This window comes from Canis lupus, chromosome 36, assembly GCF_003254725.2.
Source record: "Canis lupus dingo isolate Sandy chromosome 36, ASM325472v2, whole genome shotgun sequence".
NCBI lineage: Eukaryota > Metazoa > Chordata > Mammalia > Carnivora > Canidae > Canis > Canis lupus.
In genome coordinates this window covers 6,162,992-6,185,413 of record NC_064278.1, presented here as the reverse complement: position 1 = coordinate 6,185,413, position 22,422 = coordinate 6,162,992, and the positions used below count along the sequence as shown (strand labels likewise).

The following is a 22,422-nucleotide window of genomic DNA, read 5'->3' as shown; positions in this document are numbered from 1 at the left end:
CTAACTGTCCTCTTCCCTCCGTTTTAATTTCTTGAACTTGACTATTACTGCTTGAGTACCAAGAGCAAAAAATAAATAAATCCAGTAAAATAAAATGTGGCCCCTCTCTCTCTGCTACTCCTAGCTGTAAGGTTCTCATTAATGTTGCCAAAATCTTGTTTTCGTCATATCACTGTGTGCAGTTGCAAAACCTCCAGCCACGTTCTGTTCCCTGACTCCTTTTCCTGGAACTCAACACCCTATCAGACTTTTTCAAACTCAACTTCCTTTATTCCCCAACACAGGTTGTGTGAGACAGGTCTTTCTGTTTATTGTCCTCCACAGCCCACCTGTCTGTCCTGGTGAACTTGACCTTCATCCTATGTTTATGTCTCCTTTATTTAGCATTCATCAGGTCAGGCCTCAGTATTCTTATTTTTTAAGATTAAAAATTCTTTACGTTCCCCCCCCCAAAGATTATCTCTCCCCCTCCTTTGATGACAGGAATGACATCATGTATGTTTTTCTTAGGCCTGCTGTGGTGAAGGGCATGCCAAAGACATGCTGTAAATATTTGTGCTTTGATTTCTTGGTCTGATCTCCTTCTCAACTGTTAACTTGTCTTTCCTTTGCTCCATTCACCTTCCCCCTAGGTTTGTTCTTGACCTTAAGGGCTGTAGCAGCTTTTCCTGCCAAGCATTTTGCCTCCTTCAAACCTCGGCTCTAATTTCAGCTGCATTAGAGGAGCCTTTCCATTCTATCCCATGTACCAGAAATCATTTCTTCACAAGGGCACACCCAGCCACAGCACACAAGTAGAAGGAACAGACTGTTAACGAATGCTAGGAGTTAAGCTGAAAACAGCTAAAATGTGGAATAGCTTTCTATACCTTTCATATTTTTATATCTTAGAAGAGTCTTACAGAAACATTTAAAATCTTCTGTGCTAACCAGGTAAAAGTCTTACAAAGTTTGATATTGATTGCCTAATTTTAAAATGTCACGTGTGTGTGTCTTATCTTCAAATGCCTACCACTTTTCTATACCAAGTAAAGAAAGAAAGCCAGCCCAGGTGAATTATTCAGAGTTGTGAGGATTCGGAATAACAGGGACAAGTGACTCCTATTTTTTTATTTTGTTCTCCAGCAAACTTTTCTATTAGCAAAATGAGTGCAATTTAATACTTTCTTCTCCTAGGAGACCACTGAAAAAGTAAAGCAGCAAAAGGAGCAAGGTGGATGATGGCATACACATCTGTGTGTGTATGTATGTGCTTGTCTGTGCATTTTTTTCTTTTCCTCACAAGTCCAAAATAATGAGAAGTTTTTGCTTACAGTCCTCAAATCCATTCCCACCTAATACATGAGTTCCTCCTTTTAAGCTTTAAAGCCAGTCGTGCCTCCTCCCCACTTAATTATATATTTATATAGATTATGTATGTATATATTATACATATGCATGCTTTTTTGGACATCTATTTCCAAATAGAACCATGTTGTCTCTACCCAGGAAGTTCAGTAACTCCCTTCAGGATGTTATTAGCATCTGTCCTGGAGACTTTGCAAATAGAGTCTGCCCTCATCCCCTCACTCACTTGGCGCGTGCAGATTCTAGTAGCAATTGCTTTCAGCCTGTGGTTGGTGACCAGTTTCTGCAGCTATCAGCACGGTTGTCCAAAGCAGACTTCCTGCCTCCCATCTTTGCCAGTTACTGGCTGTGCAGCCTTTACTAGATCCCCACCACCACCACCACCACGTTTCACATCTCCAAAGTGGGAATAGTATCTTACCTATTCCAAAGGTGGTGGTTACAATGAAAATAATTGACCTAAATCACTTAGAATAGGGCCTGGCATAAAATAAAAGCTATATAGATGTAAGCTATTACTTTTATTATTCTCCTGAATTAAGTCACTAGCTCATATTGTCCAGTATTGATATATCCAGAAGTCATTTCAGTTCCCTGTCCCTCCTCCTTGCTTCTTGCTGATGATTGTCCTTTGCACAAGCACAGAATCTCAGAGGACACGTCATGAGTCCCTAGTTGTCCTTCACAGGCAGCTCAGCAATTAAAACAAACAAAACCAGTCATCCTATATGCATGAGCAATATCCTGCCCCCTGTCAAATGTAAAATCATTTTTTTGTTTACATTGTAAGTATATACTTTTTATTACTGTTGTTTTCCACACACACGTTGCTTTTTCAGGTTTAATAATGTTCATAAAATCTTTCAAAACTAACACAAACACTGCAAATTATCCCATGGTGCTTAAATGAATTTACTACTGGAATGACCAATGTTAAAATAACTTATCAACCATTGTCGCCATCTGTTGGTGGTGGGTGGATTGGACTTCACTTTCCAGAGCCTGGGCTTCTAACTGGGAATGGTCAAAAGCTCTAAGTTGGCTGGTACGGGAGCATATGCGTGTGTGTGCACGCATGCGCGCTTCTGCATGCACATACATAGGTTGCACACGTGTGTGTTCAGTGTGTACATGCACATTGACAAAGTCTAAGGATAGGCACCATCGTGTCTTAACATTCATATCCGAAATTTCAGGTGATTTTAATATTTCAACTTTTCTGTGTCTTCTAATTACAAGTGCACATCTCTTTTGTAATTAAGGTAAATTAATAAGGTAGAGTTTAAGAGGGATGATGTGATGGGGCCAGGGAAGAAAATTAAGTTTTATTTACTACATACAGACTAAAATTTACTTAGATTTTATATTTCAGAAGATGAAAGAAATCTAAGTGGAAATGGGGGAGAAATGAATAAAACTATGATATAAACAGAAGGAATTTTGTTAGATTCTAAGCAGAAGGTTTTATCAGGCAAGTTCACTTGGGCCAGTAGTTAAATGTGAGACTTTACTTGTTATCCTCTCCCTTTGAAATTCTAGTGATTCTGTAGTCACATCTCTTAATTACTCTTTATCCTTTTGCTTCGTCTGGAGTGGATTATCTGTCTTAGCAAAGAATATTGTATTCTGGGCAGCCAGGCCTATGGTCTGAACCTTGTTAACTTTGAAGCTGGAAAACCCAAGGAATCTTCATACTCACATTTTTTCCCCATAAAATTCTATGGCTTGCTCTCTTCTCTTCGGTGTTGGTAGAGTGTAAATTCTGTCAGTAGGAGGCCTGTTTTTCCCAACCATGCCCCTGTTACTTAATGATTATTTAGAACAAATTAAACTGCATATTGGAATAAGGGGTGATGAGTATCTGGTTTTGCTTTATGAATTTTTACTCAGATGTCTGTTACTCTTGCAGGTACTGATGATCAACAGTAGAACCAGACTAAATGTCACTCATCTGTGATGCCCCCTACCCTCCACCCCCTTGCTCCATATTATATCAAATCTTACTGTAAATAGAACTAGTAGTGGGAAATGGTGACTGCTCTGAAGGCTGCTGCGTCTTTGCCTGTTCCTTGAGGTGCCATTTGATAAACAGCTCCTCTCCATGTTGTAGATCTTTTCTTGTGTCATCAGAACTGCTTGTTCTTTACTCCACTCCCACACATGGCGACCGAAACCCCCACTGAGAAGCTACCATAGCCAAGGCCTGAGGGATTGAAAGTAGGACATCTTCCAGTTCGGTTATTTTTTCTTAAAGATTTTATTTATTTATTTGAGAGAGAGAGCTAGAGAGAGCACAAGCCGGAGATAGAGAGAGGGAGAGTGAGTGAGAAGCAGACTCCCTGCTGAACAGAGAACCCGAAGCTGCTGCGCTCAGTCCCAGGACCTGAGATCATGACCTGAGCCAAAGGCAGCCTCTTAATTGACTGAGCCACCCAGGCACCCCAGTTCAGTTATTTTAATAATAAACCTCTGGTGCTATGGGAGGGGTCACTGAGTAGACAGCCCAGAAGCAAGGATGTTGACGAGAGGTAAGCCCTTCAGTCCCCCTCAGCTATCTCTTTATAGGCATCCTCCTGACCCACTGGAGGACAGGGGGGCCGATACAGAAGAGCTCCACAGAGTGAGTGGAAACTGCTTTCTGCCTTTCTGAGAAGTCACGGTCTTTCAGGTTTAACCAACAAATCATGATGAAAACCGCAATAGAAAGTAAAACTGATAAATTTCAGAAATCTCTCTTCTCCCACGCACCCCCCAGACCTCTTTCAGCCAGGAACCACATGTTTATGTCTTGTGTTTAACACAAACAAACCCTTTGCTTTGGCTTGAAAAGTCAGTCTACTCCCCTACCTTGTTAAGAAGAGGTCTCCCACTTGGTTCTTTCCCTTTCATACCCTCAGTGTATAAAGGAAACATTGTTTCTCAGAATTATTTCATGAATAAATTGCAGGGAGAACTTAAACAGAATGGTGTAAGTTTTAGGGTTTTAGGAGAGATCTTAGGCTTACAATTTATATGAGCTTTCACTTTCCCGTTTGCAAAAATGGGAATAATAGCACCTACCTCCTAAAATTGTTGCAAAGTTAATTAAATAAGATCATGCATACAAAGTCCCTGGCACAGTGCCTAGAACATAAGTAGGAACTGAGTAAATGTAATCCCTTTTTTTGGTCTCTTATAAAATCACAATGGATTTGGATGAGGAGATTAGGGATGGTTTCATAGAAGAGATAATGTTTGAACAAGTTCTTCAAGTTCAAGCATGGGTAGAATGGAATAATGATGGGAGGAGAGATGTGTTTAAAGTGATGGTTGAGGTAAATTAAAGCATCACACAGGGTTGGGAGCACCAGAAGCTGGAGACAAGGCAAGAACTAGTATGTAGCTTTTGCTTGGATCTAGACATAGTGAAGGGGAAGGGTGAACATTAGAACCATGGCAGAGACTGCCCAGAAGAGTGCCTGCCTGCCTGCCTGCCTGCCTGCCTGGACTCGGGAACGGCTGAGGTAGCTGATGGTGTCTTGAGCCCTTCCAGCCAGGTGGGGGGTCAGGAGTGAACACTGCTCCTGAAGGAAGAAAAGGCAGTGATGATGCGTTTGGGGTTCTTCGGGGGTAGGATTTAGAAAATAGTGGGCGTGCGGTAACATAGAATGAGATATTTGAGTACCTTAATAACATACGAAGATATTTAAGTTGGAAAGAGACAAAAACTGAAGTTTGGTGGGGAAGGGGGAATAACAAAGCAACAAAACCAACTCAGGAAGGAGAAACAGGCACCATCGGAGAAGATGCTTTAAATAACCCCATAGCACTGGACAGATGTCCTAGGAAAAGGAAGGGTTGAGACAGAGTACTTGAAGGAGGGAGAAGAGGAGGCTGACTGGGCACAGAAGCCAGGAAAGAGTGCCCAGAAAGCTAGAATGAGATCTGGGGAGCAAGTTCAGAGCGGAGGCGGCGTGGGTTACATAGGCGTGGAGGTGAGGAGTAATGTCAAAGCAGCGGAGAGACCAGAGAGAACAGAAACCCGAGGACAGTGGCACGGAATGCATACCAGTGCTACCAGGAGCCCTTCCTCTCTTCCTGCTGCCCACATCTGCCTTCCTCTCCCATCATTAGTGTGGTGAGCAAGACCAAAAGGGTAGAAGGCCAGCCCCTGACCTTCCCTAAGTTTCCTTTCTTCTATTAGGTTTACAAAAGATGCTGAACTCCGTGACCTCAAGCCAAGGCTCTTAATCTCTGTGACTCTCAATCCCCTTATCCTAAATTGGAGTCATACTAACTTTCTTCTGTACTTTGGGAAAGGTATGACACAGGAATGCAGTCGAAAAGCATTTTCAGCCAGTACTTTTGCAGAGGAGAGAGTGCTGGTAAATACCAAGCCTGTAAATAACTACATAGAGAAATGCCTCCTAAAAAAGGTGGTCTTTAAATCACTAATTTCTCTGGTTTTCAGATTTTCAAAAATCACTACCCTTTCTTGGGTAAGCATAGTGGCCTGTGTTAATGTTGTTATAAATACTTGAATCTCACAGGGAATTGAAGGTGTTTGTGCAGCATTATGCCTCTTGGATATAATTGTCATTTGAACCTTAAATTATCCTTTACTTTCATGCCTGGTTAGTGATCGCCTGATTACGTGATTATACAGAGTGAAAATTAACAGGGGGGAAAGAGGTGGTTCAAGCCATTTGTTTCTTCTAGATAAATATATTTCAGCTTGCTCAACGCATAAACCAGAAACCTACAATATTCAAAATGGTTTAAAATGCTGCACAAATGTTTCATTTCCTAAACTTTTAAGACTTCTTTAGCCCTCAAGATCAATCATGAGAAAGTAATATTAAAGAAAACATGAAATTTAAAATCATACGTAGGAAAGTAAAATTGGGAAATTGACTATGTATAAATGAGGACATAGGTCGCAGATATGTGATATAAGTTATGTGCATTTCTCAAAGTCCCAATGATTTTTAAAAACTGTTTTTTATAGGTTTTCTCCTAGTTTTTTGAAGACAAACATAGATAGCAGTGCTTCACATTGTGGTGTGGTCACTGTGAAAGGGTGTAGGGACTAGGACGTGTATTTAAGCTGTACTGACACTTAGTAGTAGTGCTTTAAGTTTAATATTCTGGATTTTTTTTTCCTTTCTTCACCCAACGTCTGTTGTACCTTAAGGAATTGAAACACACTTATATAGACCCTCATAGAATTAAAGCTTAATCCCTGGTTCATGGTTTTATATTCTTAATTGTTAATGTCATTGCACACGCATGCACAAACACACATTAGTGTATGTACTGTATAGCTATTATTACTGAGTTGAAAGAGGTATTAATTATATGTTTTTATGTATTTATTTACATAGTCCTCAGAATTTTAGGTTAAAAAAAAAAAAACCTGTTCTAAATATATCATCAGACTTATTAAACATGTACGTGCACAGGCACACACCCTCCTGTGATGATCTGGAGCCATGCAGGGCTTTCTGTACAACCAAGATGAATAGATACAATGCAGACAGCTTTTCCTCTCTTACAAGTTTATAGACACTGTGTGGATCATAATACTTTAATAATTTTGTAGCCTTGCACTTGGCTTTGTATTCTTATAATGTTACTAGTAGGAACTTCTTCTAGAGCTTATATTCCTTTTTAAAAAAAAGTTGTGTTTTGTTTGTTTGTTTGTTTGTTTGTTTGTTTTGGTCCCAAGATTGTCAGGTAAGTACCTGATTCCTCAAAGTTCAACATCAGACTGTCATCCAAAGATTCAAATAGGAAGCCTAGCAATTCCCCTTTCTTTTAGCTTAGAGTGTAGAATTCACATTTTCTGTCCCCTAAGTGTAGAATTTTGTACTTTAAAGTTTGCAGGTACTTGAAAAGTATGTGTATTCTCTGGACCTAGGGGTTAATAGGGTTCCTTGATTCTAACTTCTCCTGTTGTATTCTTTTTATCTTTTAGATATGGGAAAATAGTCTCCACGAAGGCAATTTTGGATAAGACAACAAACAAATGCAAAGGTATATTCCCTTGGATAATAATTGACTAAATCCTATCTTTAGGAAAATGATGGAACTGTAAACCTGATCTTTGGTTTCAAAACCGCTACTTCTATTTTATGAAAAACCAAGTCTTCCATGTCACCTAGTTTCTGCTTGCACAATGTCAGCATATCCCTTTACGTTTGTCCCTGGTCGAGTTTTGGCTGAAAACCCTACAGCAGCTAACAGTTTGCCAGAATCGCAGCTCTGACGCCAGTGGAGCTAACATGCAGGATACCGGTTGGCATTTAGCCCCTACTTTACGAGGGAAGTAGAGTTAGAAAATAGCTTTTCTTTCCTGAGCCTGAGGAGATTAGAGCTGCTTACTGAAGACCATTGGACTGTACCAAAGAACTGAAAAGATTACATATTGTGCAAATTGGCTCTATTAATTAGAATAGAGTAGTTTTAAGCAGTACTTAATTACATGTTTCAATACTCCCAATTGTTCTGTGCTGAATGCCTGTTGACAATATTGGCAGCGGGGAGGAGAGAACCATTTTCACTGACCAAATTGTAATAGGGAGGGGAGGTCATACGCCCCTTTGAAATATGCTGCTGCATTAATTTGATGCACTGACCTTCAGTTTTCCGTGTAATTAGGATGAGCTAATCCAGCTCCAAGAGCTGGAAGAGGAGGCGTCTACCGTAGGCATCACTGATGCTCCCTGGTTCTGACTTTTAATGATCCAGCATCTTAACAATGGGCATGTGATTTCTAGGAAAGGGGAAGAATGGAGTCAGCTGACTTTGAGTCTAACTACTGACCCCATGAATTGAAATAAGGTTGACAGGAATAGGCAGAGAAGGCAAATCTCCTCATTAATTAGACCCCACTTTTTCAAGTAGTGGTGATGGCTTTGGCTTAGCACAGTCTGAGAAAGGCAAAGAATGTAAATGAACCGTATGGCAAGGCCTTGCCTTAGAAGCCAGCCATTTCCTTTAATCTAGACTTGAAGTGGTTCATTGTATTTGTGTCTTCTTCAAAGCTCCTAAATTTAAAGGAGCTATTGTGGCCAATATCTAAGCCCCTGTTTAAGCAATGTGGTACATTAAGACAGTTTTGCCTTGGGACAGGGAATAAAGCAGTGCTTTATGTAGAGAGGGACTCGATAAATATTTTAAATGAATTAAATGAGAGAGAGTCAAATTGTAGACTGAAATGTTTATATTTAGTTGCCAAGGTTAGTGTTTTTTCACATATTTGTAAATGATTCATGAAAGCAGGGACACACACAAAAAAAATCTCTCAGTTTTTATAAAGAAAAATGGACTCTTGCAGGCATAAAACAGGAAGCTGATCTCAAACATTTGTTTCAAACTGAGAGAGAAATCACAGTAGACAAGTGGTTTTATGGCTTTACCCAACCTTTCCTCCCACCCCGCCCCCAGCAGAAAAGAATTTTACAGAGCGGATCAGTGTGTTAAAAATTAGCAAAGCTGCCCCAGTTGAGTGAGGAAGAGGACTCGGAGGACTCCTAGCTGAATTAATTCCTCATGACACCCCTCCACTGAATACTCCTCCCTGTCATACACTCTGCTCCAATGAGAGCCTCTTCCCTAGAAACTAAAATTCCACAAAATGCCCAACACAATATAGAAAAGGTGTAGGTAAAAACTACTGCTGCTAAATCAGACATATTATAATACAAAGCCTTGAAGGTTGGAGAGTGGGGATCCCTGGGTGGCGCAGCGGTTTAGCGCCTGCCTTTGGCCCAGGGCGCGATCCTGGAGACCCGGGATCAAATCCCACGTCGGGCTCCCGGTGCATGGAGCCTGCTTCTCCCTCTGCCTATGTCTCTGTCTCTCTCTCTCTCTCTGTGTGACTATCATAAAAAATAAATAAATAAATAAATAAATAAATAAATAAATAAATAAATAAATAAATAAATAAATAAATGTTGGAGAGTGTTCAAAGATACGAGGAGACATTTGTGGGGCTTTCAAAATAAGGGAAGGAATAATTCAGAACTGATTTTCCATACAGCACATTTCCGGGAGACCCTCTCTTAAAGTGAGTCCCAGCAGATGTTGCCTTGTGTGAGGGCGACGATAGGAACCTTGTAAGGGCTCTTCGTTTCACAGAGACTCTCAGGATAGACAGGCGTCAGCATATGTGGTGAATGGGTGGGTGGGTGAGTAAGGGAGCCAAGTGAGCAAAATGGGTTTGTAAAATCCTGGAAACAGAATGAGAGAGCTCCTCAAAAAAGGTAATTTTAAGACAAATGAGAAGAAATAACACAGCATACCTCATAGTAAAGACAACATGTTAGTCATTGATAACTTGAGAAGATAGGTGAATGGATGGATAAATATAGATAATGCATGAGATTATAGGGTATTCACGTAAACAGAAAGTTCTTGTGTTAAATACTAATTTTGGGGGGCTGACCATATCAAAGAATTTTATTCCTGAAAATTAGAGACCTTAGAGGTCACAGAACATTTTTTGTCACAAAGCATATTGTGGAGCCTCTATCCAAGAAAGAAAATTATACTGAAGGAAACATTGCTGTGAATAACATGTACCTTAGTTATTAAATTTGAAAATTCGCAAGTCAGTTGCTTTTCTGCATTTCAATTTTTGTCAGGTGTCAGCCAACTTAAGGTATTTAAATGCTAACACTGGTATACATGGCAGTTCAGTTGTGACACTGATTGATTATTATTGCTTACGGAGTTACATACAAGACTAGAGCACATGCACGCAATATGACACACGCACATACACTCGTGTGGAGTTAAAACGGGTGAGGATAAATCTGAAAAATGGCAAGATAGAAGTAAGAGCAGGACACCTCAGGTTACTACAGAAATGGCCTGTCTTCCTAATGGCCAAAGCAAACATAAAAAACATAGCTATCCCTGTGGTTTAGTCATGTCAATGTAGAGGAAAATCCAAGAAGCAGGAGTGCTGTTATTATTCCTGGTCCTGAGACCTGAGGAGTGTCCTCCTGTGGATGCAGTGAGAAGATGCAGTTTTACTTAGTGAATCCCACCTTCAAAAATATCTTTATACATATTTATATAATGAAACCTGTAGAGCCTGTAACTCAAATTTATATATTCTTATATTTACTTGAGAGTAATATAATAGGGGGATCCCTGGGTGGCTCAGCGGTTTAGCGCCGCCTTCGGCCCAGGGCGTGATCCTGGAGTCCCGGGATCAAGTCCCACGTCGGGCTCCCTGCATGGAGCCTGCTTCTCCCTCTGCCTGTGTCTCTGCCTCTCTCTCTCTCTCTCTCTCTCTCTCTGTGTGTGTGTCTCATGAATAAATAAAATCTTTTAAAAAAAGTAATATAATAGAGAAAAGAGCACACAGTTGTATGCCTATATATTTGTTTCCACCAAATATTTATGATACAGCTGTATGGTTAGAAAAGGCCAGAAAAGGATGTAAACAACTAAAATGCAACCATTATAGATTTTTCCTAATAAGAAAATAACAGAAGGAATACTAATAGTAACTGACTGGAAATAATTTCAACCACAATTACATCAAAATTGCGATTTTCTGTTTCTTATATTTTATTGACAACAACAAAATGGGGGGGGGCACACTCAATTATCCATCAGTGGGAGTGACATCATTTTATTGTAGCTGAGTATCCATTTATGGCCTGCTAAGCTGTATGTGGTGATAAAATAAGTAGAGAAAGAGAAAGGGAGAGGGAGTGTACACGTGTGTTTGTGCACGTGTGTACCCCCGTAGAGGGAGGTGTATTAGCATTAACTTACAGGTTTCTGAAACACCCAAAATATGTTTAACCTAATTTCTGATGTGTCAGTTGAGCAGCATTCTCTGCTTTTACCTGAGCCAGCTCATCTTTTTCTTTCCAATCTAGCTATTTCTCCACAGTCTAAATCAAATTAAGCTTTGTTTCAGTTCAATTCCAAGTAAGAGAAGGAAGCTGCTGCTTCTTTCAGCTGTAACTAACTCATCTCTCCTGAATCTGTTTCCATAATTGATGGTTATTCTGTTTCATTACAACATGTTTTGTTACCAGACCATATTTTTGGTACTAATACTGCAAACTGACCTTTGAACCTTTTCCAAGCTCTGTGTTTGGCCTTGTTGATGTGTATGTTTGTCTGTTTTAACACTAGTACTTTACTGTCGAAAGTACTCTACCTTTACAGTATCTAGAAATAAATGATAGGACTAACCCTTCTGTGCAGGCTTCAAACAGTGCTTTTGTTTTCCAAAATATTCTTATTTATTTAAAGCTTATTTTATAATAATAGGTTTGAGTTCCAATAACATTTCTGTTGGTATTTTTGCCTGGTACCCTGATCTTTTAAACAGTATGTTAAATATAATTTAACCTTTTCTCAATAGCTTAAGAGTGATCACAGTGAAAAATCAGCGATTGCCCATTTTTAATACAGTGATACTCACTGGAAATTCATGGGCCTGTTGCTTTTATGCTGCTAAAGTCCTGTTCTTTGTATAATTTTCCTCTTTTATTGCTCGTTGCTAGTTTTTGCTGCTGATTTTGCTGCTAGGTGTCTTGTAGCAGCCCTGCCCTTACCCTGACACCTTTTTTCCTTTAGTTTCCTGCTTTTGACTTATTGTGGCCAGAGATTACCTGACCAGCTTGTTAAAAATGTTTATGAAGCTATGAATAAATAAAACCAGAGCCTCTTTTGGAGGTTATTTATTTGCTTTTATGTTTTGTTTTTAGACATTAGGACATGAACTGCTGCAACAGCTCTTTTGGCTATCTAGAAGCATTTTAACTCCTTTATTTGAAGGAGGATCACGAGGCATATTTTAAGTAAATAAGTAATCATATTTTTAATCAAGTACTAAAACTGCGATTATATTTGTTGTAGTTAATGGTTATACTTAATTTATTTGAAAAATAAATTTTAGTCTGTGGATTAAATATTTTTTTCTGTTATTTGATAAGTTCCGTATGATTGCTCCATCTTCCTCATCAAATCGTTAAAAATGCTATTTCTCTGAAGTAGATATTTTCCTTTTTTTTTTTTTTTTTTAACTTTGGTTATCTTAGATGTCTTTTTTTTTTTTTTTTTTTTTTTTCCAGTATGACACCTGAGAAGAAGGGAAAACTGGGGTTGGGGGCAGGGGTTGTTTTTTACTTTGAAGGGAAATCTATCTAGCTCAGGAGAGATGACAGGGACAGACAGCCTGAAAAGGAGGCTGCAATGCAGCTGGTAATGCCAGACACCTGTCAGGACATCAGGGTTTTTGTTTCTGCTACCCACACTGGTGAACCAGTCATTCGTTTGCTCTTTACATTATCACAAAATAATGGCTTAATAACAAAGTATGTTTTACATTTCAGGTTATGGTTTTGTCGACTTTGACAGTCCTGCAGCCGCTCAGAAAGCTGTGTCTGCCCTGAAGGCTAGTGGGGTTCAAGCTCAAATGGCAAAGGTGAGTCGAGAGCCAGTAGTCACTTCTCTGGTCCCTGGCATCGGTTCTGATGCCTGGGATGGTGCTTTGCCTGTCAGCATTGGCATTACCTCTCCATCGAAGCCAACCTTGGTTACTTCTAGACCGCTATACTGGGCCTCTCCATCCTCAGTAATAGTTTTAGGACAGGTGGAAGCTACAGATGCTATTTTGAATCTCTACAAAAGTCAGACATTTTTAGACACTGGCTATTTATGGGATATAAATGTAGTCTTTAGTAGTTCTACAATGGCTTTATTCCGGGCTTGTTTCTGATGAACTTTTAGCATTCTAGAAGAAGAATGGTGTTGAAGCAGGGTTTATGCCCTGGTCTTTTTGCTGCCCAAATGTAAACTCAGGTTACGTTACCCCTAGTACCCATGGTCACTTCCTAAGATACTCATATAATTATGTGCATTTTTTTTTCCATTTGTGGTTCTCGAATTGCTATGGAAAATATTTCGAAGCCTGATACTCAAGAGTTTGATATTTTGTTGTATTCTTTTCAAAAGATCAATAATTTTATATTCTCTGTCTTCTTGAAGCACAAAGGAAAGTAATTTTGTCACCTCTGCTACTTCTGAATAGTAGCATGTGATCATTCCCTCAGGAGCATTCACATTTCCTTAAGGAAAGAGGATTTATGGATTTATGGAAATTAAAGGACTTTGCTAAAGAGATAAGTTACCTGCTAAGACCTTGAGGCTCCTGTAGGACATGTGTGTGTAGCTACCACAATAGAAATTTACCTTGACTCAAAGAATCAACATACATAAAGATTTCGGGAATTAGTGAAAAGGATCAGTTTTCTCAAGTAGTCTTTGACTTTTGATATTTTCAAAGCTTTGAACTGAGTTGGACATATTTGAGATTTTCTTAAACTCCAGAATTAAGAAGTTAAAATAAATAGAAACTATTTTAGAAATATTAAGCACCATGATTTTCAGATTATCTGTCCATTATATAGAGTAATTCCCTGTGGCATTGTTGGAAGACTGGGATCGTGAAGGTTTTAAATATATTTAATTGTGACTGTACTTTACTTGTGTAATGATTTACAGCATGTTTAATCTGCCTCTGTAAACAGTGGGTCACCATACATTTTACAAGCAGGACTTTCAAGGTACAATCAGAAAACAGCTCTATTTTTTCCCTCTACTTTGTCTATTTCCTGTATTCTGTGAAGTTCCTGCTTCCTCCTCTCATGGATAAAATCCAGGGCGGGTCCCATGACTTTGCTGGCCACTGTCATTATCTTAAAAAGTCCCTTCCTTTCCGGTCTTTCTGATTAATTTTTTTTTTTTTTTCAGTGAAATGCCTCTTGATTTTTCATATCCACACTTCATGGAATGTAATTATCTTTCAACACATTTTCAGCCATTTCTATATGTACTCATACCAACCTCAATGAAGGATTTTAAACAAGATGTTATATAGGGAGTCTCAAGTTACATTCTAAATACAGTTTGTAAAATGTCAGAATCACATGTAGAGGTTTTAAAAACTGCTGAGAGTCAGCAAGAGGGGTATGTGACTTGGATGTCACTGGTGCTGAAAGAAATCACAGCAGTTGTCTGCTAACAACCATATTGATTAGTTGGTGATCGGGAAGCAATGTCTTAAAAGTTTATATCCCAATAAAACAAGTCACATTGTAGGAAATTGCAGGAAAATAAGTATTTAATTACGTTTTAGGAAATTGGTGGTGGTGATTAATGTGTAATACATTATGCTTTTTTCATATTTGAAATAATGTGGAATAGGATCCTGGTTAACATTTTGATGCTGGATGTCTCATTTTTAAGAACATGTTACTATCAGGTTTAATCCGATCGGTAGTGAAATAGAATAGAGAGGCCAGGCAAAAGTTGGTCTAAACAGGCTTTTAATGGGACGCGCTCTCAGGTGAGGTTCCACGACCCACAGGGAAGGGAGAGAGCGGGGAAGTCTCAGGCTGGGGAAGTCCATGCAGGGGAGGACAAGTGGGCTTTTTTTTTTTTTTTTTTTTTTTAATTATGATAGTCACGGAGAGAGAGAGAGAGGCAGAGACATAGACAGAGAGAGAAGCAGAGGGAGAAGCAGGCTCCATGCACCGGGAGCCCGACGTGGGATTCGATCCCGGGTCTCCAGGATCGCGCCCTGGGCCAAAGGCAGGCGCTAAACCGCTGCGCCACCGAGGGATCCCACAAGTGGGCTTTTTAAGAGGGGAGGGGGAAAGGGTTGGATGTCTGTGCAGGGGGTGATAGGCATTAGGCATATTACTGGTGGAATCAGCCTGGGGCAATAACTGCCCATGCCCTTATATGGGGTCTGGGTAAAGTACAGTTTCCTGCATGGTCCAGTCTCTCCCTGATGACATGTCCTCGGGCGGTCTGCTGGTGACGGGAAAGTTCTGAGGTGGGGGCCACAAGGTGGAGGGTCCACCGCCATTTTGTTGGTGCTTCCCGATCCCCCTTGATCCTGCCAGCCCAACAGTTACTGATGTTACATATGTGATGCCTGTAATTTAAACGTCCAGTCCTGATAGTTTTTGTTGTTTGTTTTTGATGAAAAAAATTTTTTAAGATTGATTTATTTGAGAGAGGGAGTGTGCAGGGAGAGACGGAGAGAGAGAATCTCAAGCAGACTCCCTGCTGAGTGTGAAGCTGGATGTGGGGCTTGATCCCAGGACCCAGAGTTAATGACCTGAGCCAAAGTCAGAAGTCAGCTGCTTAACCCAAGTGACCTACCCAGGCACCCCGGTTTTTTATGACATTTTGAATATCACATTGAAGCTTCCCCCTTCTTCCAGCTTAGGTCTGCTCTAAGTCATAATAAGCCTACAGTGGGATGGGAGCTTGATCAGTTTCTTTGCTCTTTCCCAAACTTATGTTTTTCTTGCTTTTCCATCAGCTGAATAGCTGTGATTTCTAACGCTCCCCCCTTGGAACATTGGTATAAGACTGGAAAGTTTCTTGACCTGACGGTGGTGTAATCTGGTATTGATTTCTCTGGCCAGAGAGTTGCTGCTTTCCTTCATGGAATTCTTCAGAGATTTTTCAGAGATCTCTTACACCACCGCCACCACCACCCCTAATTGATCTTTCTCCTGTGGCTCCTTGAAACCACAGGAATATATACCTCAGTTCCTGAAAACTTAAGGGTCTGTCTTCAGCCCTTTTCTTCTGGGACCTCCTTGCCCTCCCAAGCAGCCTTCTTGGAAGGATTTAACACAACCCTGGGCTAATTCTACCTTGCATGGCCCACACATGATCTATGTTTGGCAACTGTCTATGGGTGAGCAGGTGCTTACCACCCACACTTAGAGTCCCCTTCAGCCAGCCTTTGACCTGTTAGATTCCTCAGGCTAAAATCAGACATCCATCCATTGTATCCACTGAGCTCCATGGAACACAGAGCAAGCCTCCTGAGTGGTGTGTTTAAGCACCTCTGGCTTGACTGGCAATAATAGGGGAGCAACCCACATGGTGAGCCTCAGAACACATCAGCATTTCTCTCCACATACATGTGCGTTCTCAGCCTCTCCAGTCTCTCAAAGACAGCGGAGGTGGGTGGTCAGCTAAGCATCCCAAACTAGTTCTCAGCCGGCTCTTTAGGTGGTCTGGTTTCTCACTCTGGAATGTGGGAGTGCCAACCATTGTTTTGTGGCTTGTGCTGAAACAAGGTTAGAAAGAGGGCTATTTTAACAACCTGTTACAAATGCAGAGGCCTTATTTAAAGCAACCCTAAGAGCACTTACCTAGACATCGGCTCAGTGCCGTTGATATTAAGCAGCATAGTCTATGAAATATCCACCGTTTTTGAAGACTACACTGCATTTAGTCAAAACTGGACTGGGTATAGATTGGCCCATCCAACATGTCAACAGTGCACTCTGAATGCCACTTTCCTGTGGATTGATAATGAGCACTGTTCAGAGGCCTCCTTAGGAGACTTGGTACTGTAAATTGGCTAGGAAAAATGATCTCTTTCTACTTCATCTGTAGGGAAGGAACGGTACACAGGTTCAGAGATGCTGGCAGTGGGCCAATCTCCTGCACTTTGTGAATTTCTTTAGGTCTCTGTAGAACGAGTGAGTTTCCTGGACCTGATTTCTTTTTTATAATATCATTAAAGTTACAAAAAATATTTCAAATGCTAGAGGGTCCGTTGTTCTGTACCATGGCACCATGGATTTGAGAATCTGGAATTGACTTAACCCCTTTATGCCATCCGGATAAAGAAGCACCTGGCACACACCTTCTGTGGAGACAGTTTTTAAAGGAAGTTTAGGTGTGTCTCCCACATTGAGTGATAAGGGACCCATTGCCATCCACTTTTTGCTAGGGAATTAACCAGGATACTACATAAAGTTTTGAAAATTCACATAACATATTAAAAGCTTGCTTTCTCATGTAATTAGAAAAAAATTAAGGGGCATGCTACTAGGGCAGTCAGCAGGGTGGTGGGGGCATGGATTCAGGTTTGGGGTGAAGGAGAATATTATATTGTTTGACACGTTGACTGCCTGGATTGAAAAAGGACTCCACAGATACCCAAACTGGATTGAAAAATTGCAAGTGGAGAACATTCAGCAGCAGTAATTGTTTCTTATTCATATGTTAACTTTCAGTACCTTTCTTGGTACCTAGCATAGAGTAAATACTAAATGTTTGTTTTGTTGATGACCAAAGAAGCCAACTAACTGAGAGAAAAACTTTCTTCCTAACTTGAGCAGATATTGAGAATTAAGAATGGGATGTTTAAAAATTATATTTACTGAGCTCTGTCCATGGAGCACCCTGATGAATCTTAACCAAAAGGTTTACCCAAAGGCTCCAGGCCATTCCTATTTATGTTAAACTTGGCCTTGTTTCTGACGTGTTTGTTTGTAGAACAGAAAACTCAACCTGTAAAGAGAACAAAACTCAGATACCAAGCTAAAAGGACTTAAAACTCAAATCAGCATTGGTAATACCTGCTAATAGAATGACTTCTATAGGCCTTTCAGCGATGCCTCTTAAGGCCTGCTGGGAGTCACCAGATCATCATATGTTACTTGCCTGGTGGTAAGCTAGCACATTTCTTTTCAGTAAATAGGTAATCAAAGAAGCAGGAATTTAATCCCACTTCCACATGGAGTCTGCTGCGCTTCAGGCAGTGTGCATTCACATGCATGTAAGCAGCTATCGGCTGGTTGGTGAACCTATTCAGTACAAGAGAAAACAGATGTCTGGTCTTCCTGCCAAGTCCCTTTCTTGCATTTTAGGAACCATTCCACATGCACAGGGAGGTTTTTGTTAATTTCTTTCAGATGATGACTGAGTGCTTTACACCACGCGGGACCTCTGGGCCCTGCTTTTCTACTCAAGTGAACATTAGCGGCCATTTATCCCTCTCACGGCCAATGTGGGAGCTAGTTTTCTACTTGTTAGAGAAGCCATTGAACCTTTTCCATGCCTAAGGATGGATATAAAGAGGCCTGTTGGCCCCATTTTATGTTTGGCCACCCATAATTTACAGAATAATTGTTTTTTGAGACATAACATTGTATGTAATAAAACAGAGTTATGGTTGTCACTGATTTTAAAGAAACTAAATTACCCACATTCAAGAACCACCCCCTAGTTACTAAAAGTATTATATATTCCATTCACTATGAATGTATGGTAATTAGAATACATGGACACTTTGGGGATTAGATATTTTTGTGGCCAATGCTGTCAGCTTGGAGTTTCTTCTTCTTTTTTTTTTTTTTTTTTTTTTTTTTTTTTACTTCTTCTTTCTTTCTTTCTTTCTTTCTTTCTTTCTTTCTTTCTTTCTTTCTTCTTTTCTCTTCTCTTTTCTTTCCTTTTCTTTTTAATTATTACAACTTTGTAGTCAACATTTGCAGGATAAGTTGACCATTTAATAAGAAGAATAAATAACATTAGCTTTAAAGGTCATCCCAAATGAAAAGCCCTAAATGACTGAGGTGTTGTTGGGGGGAAAAATGCATTAAAATCATAGGAAATATTTACTTGTATTTAGTCTACTTTAGCTCACTCTTTATTGAAGAATGGGTTGAAAGCTCAGTTTCTTTCTGGATTCTGATTTTAGTACTTATTTTTTTCTTCATTGGTAAACTTTCAAGTTGAATCAAGACTTTGAAGAATGTAATATTTTATTAATATTTTAATCATAGAAGCAACCAAAACATAGATTTGGAAAGTATTTTGTACCTACATAGTTAACCCTTTTAAAAATACTTCACATATGACAAATTCTCCTCTGAACATTCTTAAATATTAGTCATTTAATAGTTACAATTGTGACTTAAAAAGAAAGCCCCACAATATTTATGGTATGTTTCTTAACGTAACATTTTTTATGCCATATCTTTGTCCAAGGAGGGTTTTAATGCTTTTTAATTAGGGAGTTCCCAGCTCTATTCTGAATCTGACTAAGCATGATTCAGAGATTTTTCTCGTAAGATAGGTTTAATGATATCATTTCCTTGCTTCCATGCCTCCGAAAGCTCCCCTTATTTGTCAGACTGTGGCTTTCTAACTACAGTTCCTCCCTCCTCCTGCCCCCCCCCACCCCATCAGAGAACATGAAATCACGGGATAAGCCTGGCTTCTCTCCCTGAAGTATCAGTATTACTTGGAAGTATGAGGTCAGAAATATCATTTCTATATTAAAACATCGAAATAGAGAGTAGATTATGAAAGTGACATGACTTTTTTTTTTGTTTTTTGAGATAGAGCACAAGGCTTTCAAAAAATGTGCATTCTGGCAAGGCTACCTTGGCCTTGGCCTTGGCCTGCTGACTCCTCAGTATACATAGTCCTTGCTGTTAGCGACACTTAAGTGGAAAAGTTTCAGCAGCAGTGACTGACAAAATACAATCAAACTCCATAGATATCCTTTCACAATGTGGTTTCAGCCTCAGCTGTTTGTTTCTCAAGTCTTGACTCAGTGCCACACCCTGTGAAAACTCTTCCCTGCCTTCCCAACACAAGCTGCTCCATCCATCCTCCCACCTCTCCCCTAGCACTTAATTCATGTGCTTCTATGTCTCCTACTTAACTGTAAGCAGCTGGAGGAAAGGACTGGAGTCAAGGCTATTTTATGCAAGTCTGGGAATGTATGAGATGCCCTGTAAGTGCCATTTGAGTGCATGAGGCTACAGGGCCCATCGGCACCCACCTTCAGAGAGAAAGGATTCCGTGTGCACTGGCCAGTTAAGGACCAGACTTCCAGAGGAACAAATAGTCTTCTGCACCACAGGAAACTTTCAGGGACTTGGGTGGGTAGATGACTAATCAAAAGAGCTGTGGGCTTAATTGGGTCAATTTGGCAGAGGTAGTGAGTGAAATGTAGATAAGGAGAGATTTTACCTCTCTACCTCAGAAGCACTTGAAAAGTTTAATACTAAGACAGTTTTGCTTTTCCTTGTATTTTCAAACACCTTATCTGTTACTGTTTTGCATTTGTTAGATCACTTTCTAATTTTTATGCATTGAAGATATAAAGATAGATTTTGTTCAGCATAAGATAATCAGCCATTCCATGTTGAACTGATCTAATTTCAGCTAAAAACAAAGAGAGCTGACATTTTGTTCAGTCTGTGAAGGGTTAATGAGGCATTTGGCTTACTGTTGAGCGGTTGAAAAATTTTAATTTTTTTCTCGGATCTGTTCCCACTGCCATGCCCCAGCCCCAGGGACACCCTGGCCTGGAGCTTCTGCTGCACCCCTTTGGGACTGGCTGGGTTATTACTACTGCTGCCCTCTGTCAGAAGTGTGAGGTCAAAGGGACAATACCTTTTGCCCATAGTTTCTCTGGATTTGATAACTTGAATGCTTTGGAATACCAAGGCATTTGTCATTTTCTAGGATACCAGATTGCTTTTTTAAATCTTACCAGGTAAGTATAGTACAAAAGGTCAATATGCACTTTTACTTGCAGATTATATAAAAGGACAGATTTCATTTAAGGTTTAATTAATGGCAGGATAAATTTGAAAGTAGAGACTTTGTATAATTCAAATATGCATATGCCTTACATATATCTTTAAAGTACTGTGCATTTTGGAAATCTAAACTAGAATGACTGTGCTGTTTTGTTGCTTAACACTAAAACATCAATTAATGACTTCACTAATAGTGCTTATTAAAGAAAAATCATAAGCCGACATAGTTCAATATGTAAAGATACAGTTGGTTAATAAGATCAAAGGAAAGCCTGATACAAAATGAATTAAGAGTATTCTAATCTTACAGTTGCAGAAGTGAATTTTGACTTGGCCAGAAAATATTCCAGTTGTCATATAAATAGCTTTTTCTCTGATGATTTTACACCATACTTTTAATAAATACACGTAGCAGTTCCATCTTCTCAGAAAATTCAGTTGTATATCTTTGGTTTCAGCTAATTCTGTCTCAGCAAAGGAAAGGTGAGTGGGGAATGATCTAATTTCTGCTTCTTGAGCTTTCATATGCAAATAAATTACCTGGAAATCCTGTTAAAAATGCAGCTTCTGATTCCAGTTGGTCTGGGAGGGGCTTGCAGGTAATCCCATCACTGCTGGCCCTGGATCATGTTTTGAGTAGCAAGGATTCAGCAAAGCTCCCTTCCCCTACCTACTCCTGGGTTCACCTTTACGCAGATTCTAAAGTTTGCTCCGCCTAGAGTTTATCATTTTATATGACTTTGAATTTACTTGTTTTTGTTAATTTCTGGGCTGTCCTTTCCCCATTGGTGATCACAGCTCAAAAGTAAGTAGTAGGGACCCTGCCATGGAGCAGAGGAGGGAACCTGGGACAAAGTCCCACTGGGCTGTAAATGGCATGGTCCGGAATCCGTTGTGTGTCTCTGGGTTGAATTATTGACAGTAATAGTCTTCTGTGCAATAGTGTGCCTGAAATGGACTCCTAAAAATAGTAGTGGAGGAGAGGTTGGTTATTTTGGGAGCGCTGCAAACAGCTGAGAGTGTGGTTCCGTGAGGGCATCCTCTTCCAACTCCACAGCGCGTGCCAGCGGTTCCACTTCCAAATCTGCTGAGAATGGCTCAGCGGAATCATGTCTGACCTGCACAGACCATCCAAGCTTCAGACACTGTTTTCACATTTGCAAAGCGACTTGGGTGTTCTGTAGCTCCCACATTCACCCTAGGTAACACTCTGAAAGGACCTGAGCAAAGAGAGTGAGTGGAGTGAGTGACTCAGTAAAAGTAGATGTGTTAACATCAGTATTTCAACTTCAACTGGAAATTAATGGAGAATTCTCTGTTCTGTTTTAGCAACAGGAACAAGATCCTACTAACCTATATATTTCTAATTTGCCACTGTCCATGGATGAGCAAGAACTTGAAAATATGCTCAAACCATTTGGACAAGTTATTTCTACAAGGATACTACGTGATTCCAGTGGTACAAGTCGTGGTGTTGGCTTTGCTAGGTAAGCACACTCCTCTCTATCTTATATCAGTGACAATAGCTCTGCTAAGTTTCCTGCAAAAGAAAAGTTGAACAAGAAGAGAGAATTTAAGCCAGAGTTATGGGAGCCAGTTGCACCATGAATTTAAATGTGTAAATATCGACTGTATTTTTTTTTCAGATCTTTTGGAAGTTCATTGGGATTCTTGAACCTGA

At 39.9% G+C, this 22,422-nt stretch overlaps 1 protein-coding gene across 15 annotated transcripts in view; it reads left to right on the top strand.

Annotated features, from left to right (window-relative positions):
• Positions 1-22,422, top strand: part of RBMS1 (RNA binding motif single stranded interacting protein 1) — a 214,109-nt gene that overhangs the window by 161,943 nt on the left and 29,744 nt on the right. For all 15 annotated transcript variants that reach the window (XM_025471075.3, XM_025471079.3, XM_025471076.3 and 12 more), the window contains 3 exons: positions 7,304-7,362; positions 12,696-12,787; positions 22,071-22,228. In XM_025471075.3, the coding sequence (XP_025326860.1) occupies positions 7,304-7,362; positions 12,696-12,787; positions 22,071-22,228 (309 nt within the window). The remainder of the gene's footprint in view (positions 1-7,303; positions 7,363-12,695; positions 12,788-22,070; positions 22,229-22,422) is intronic.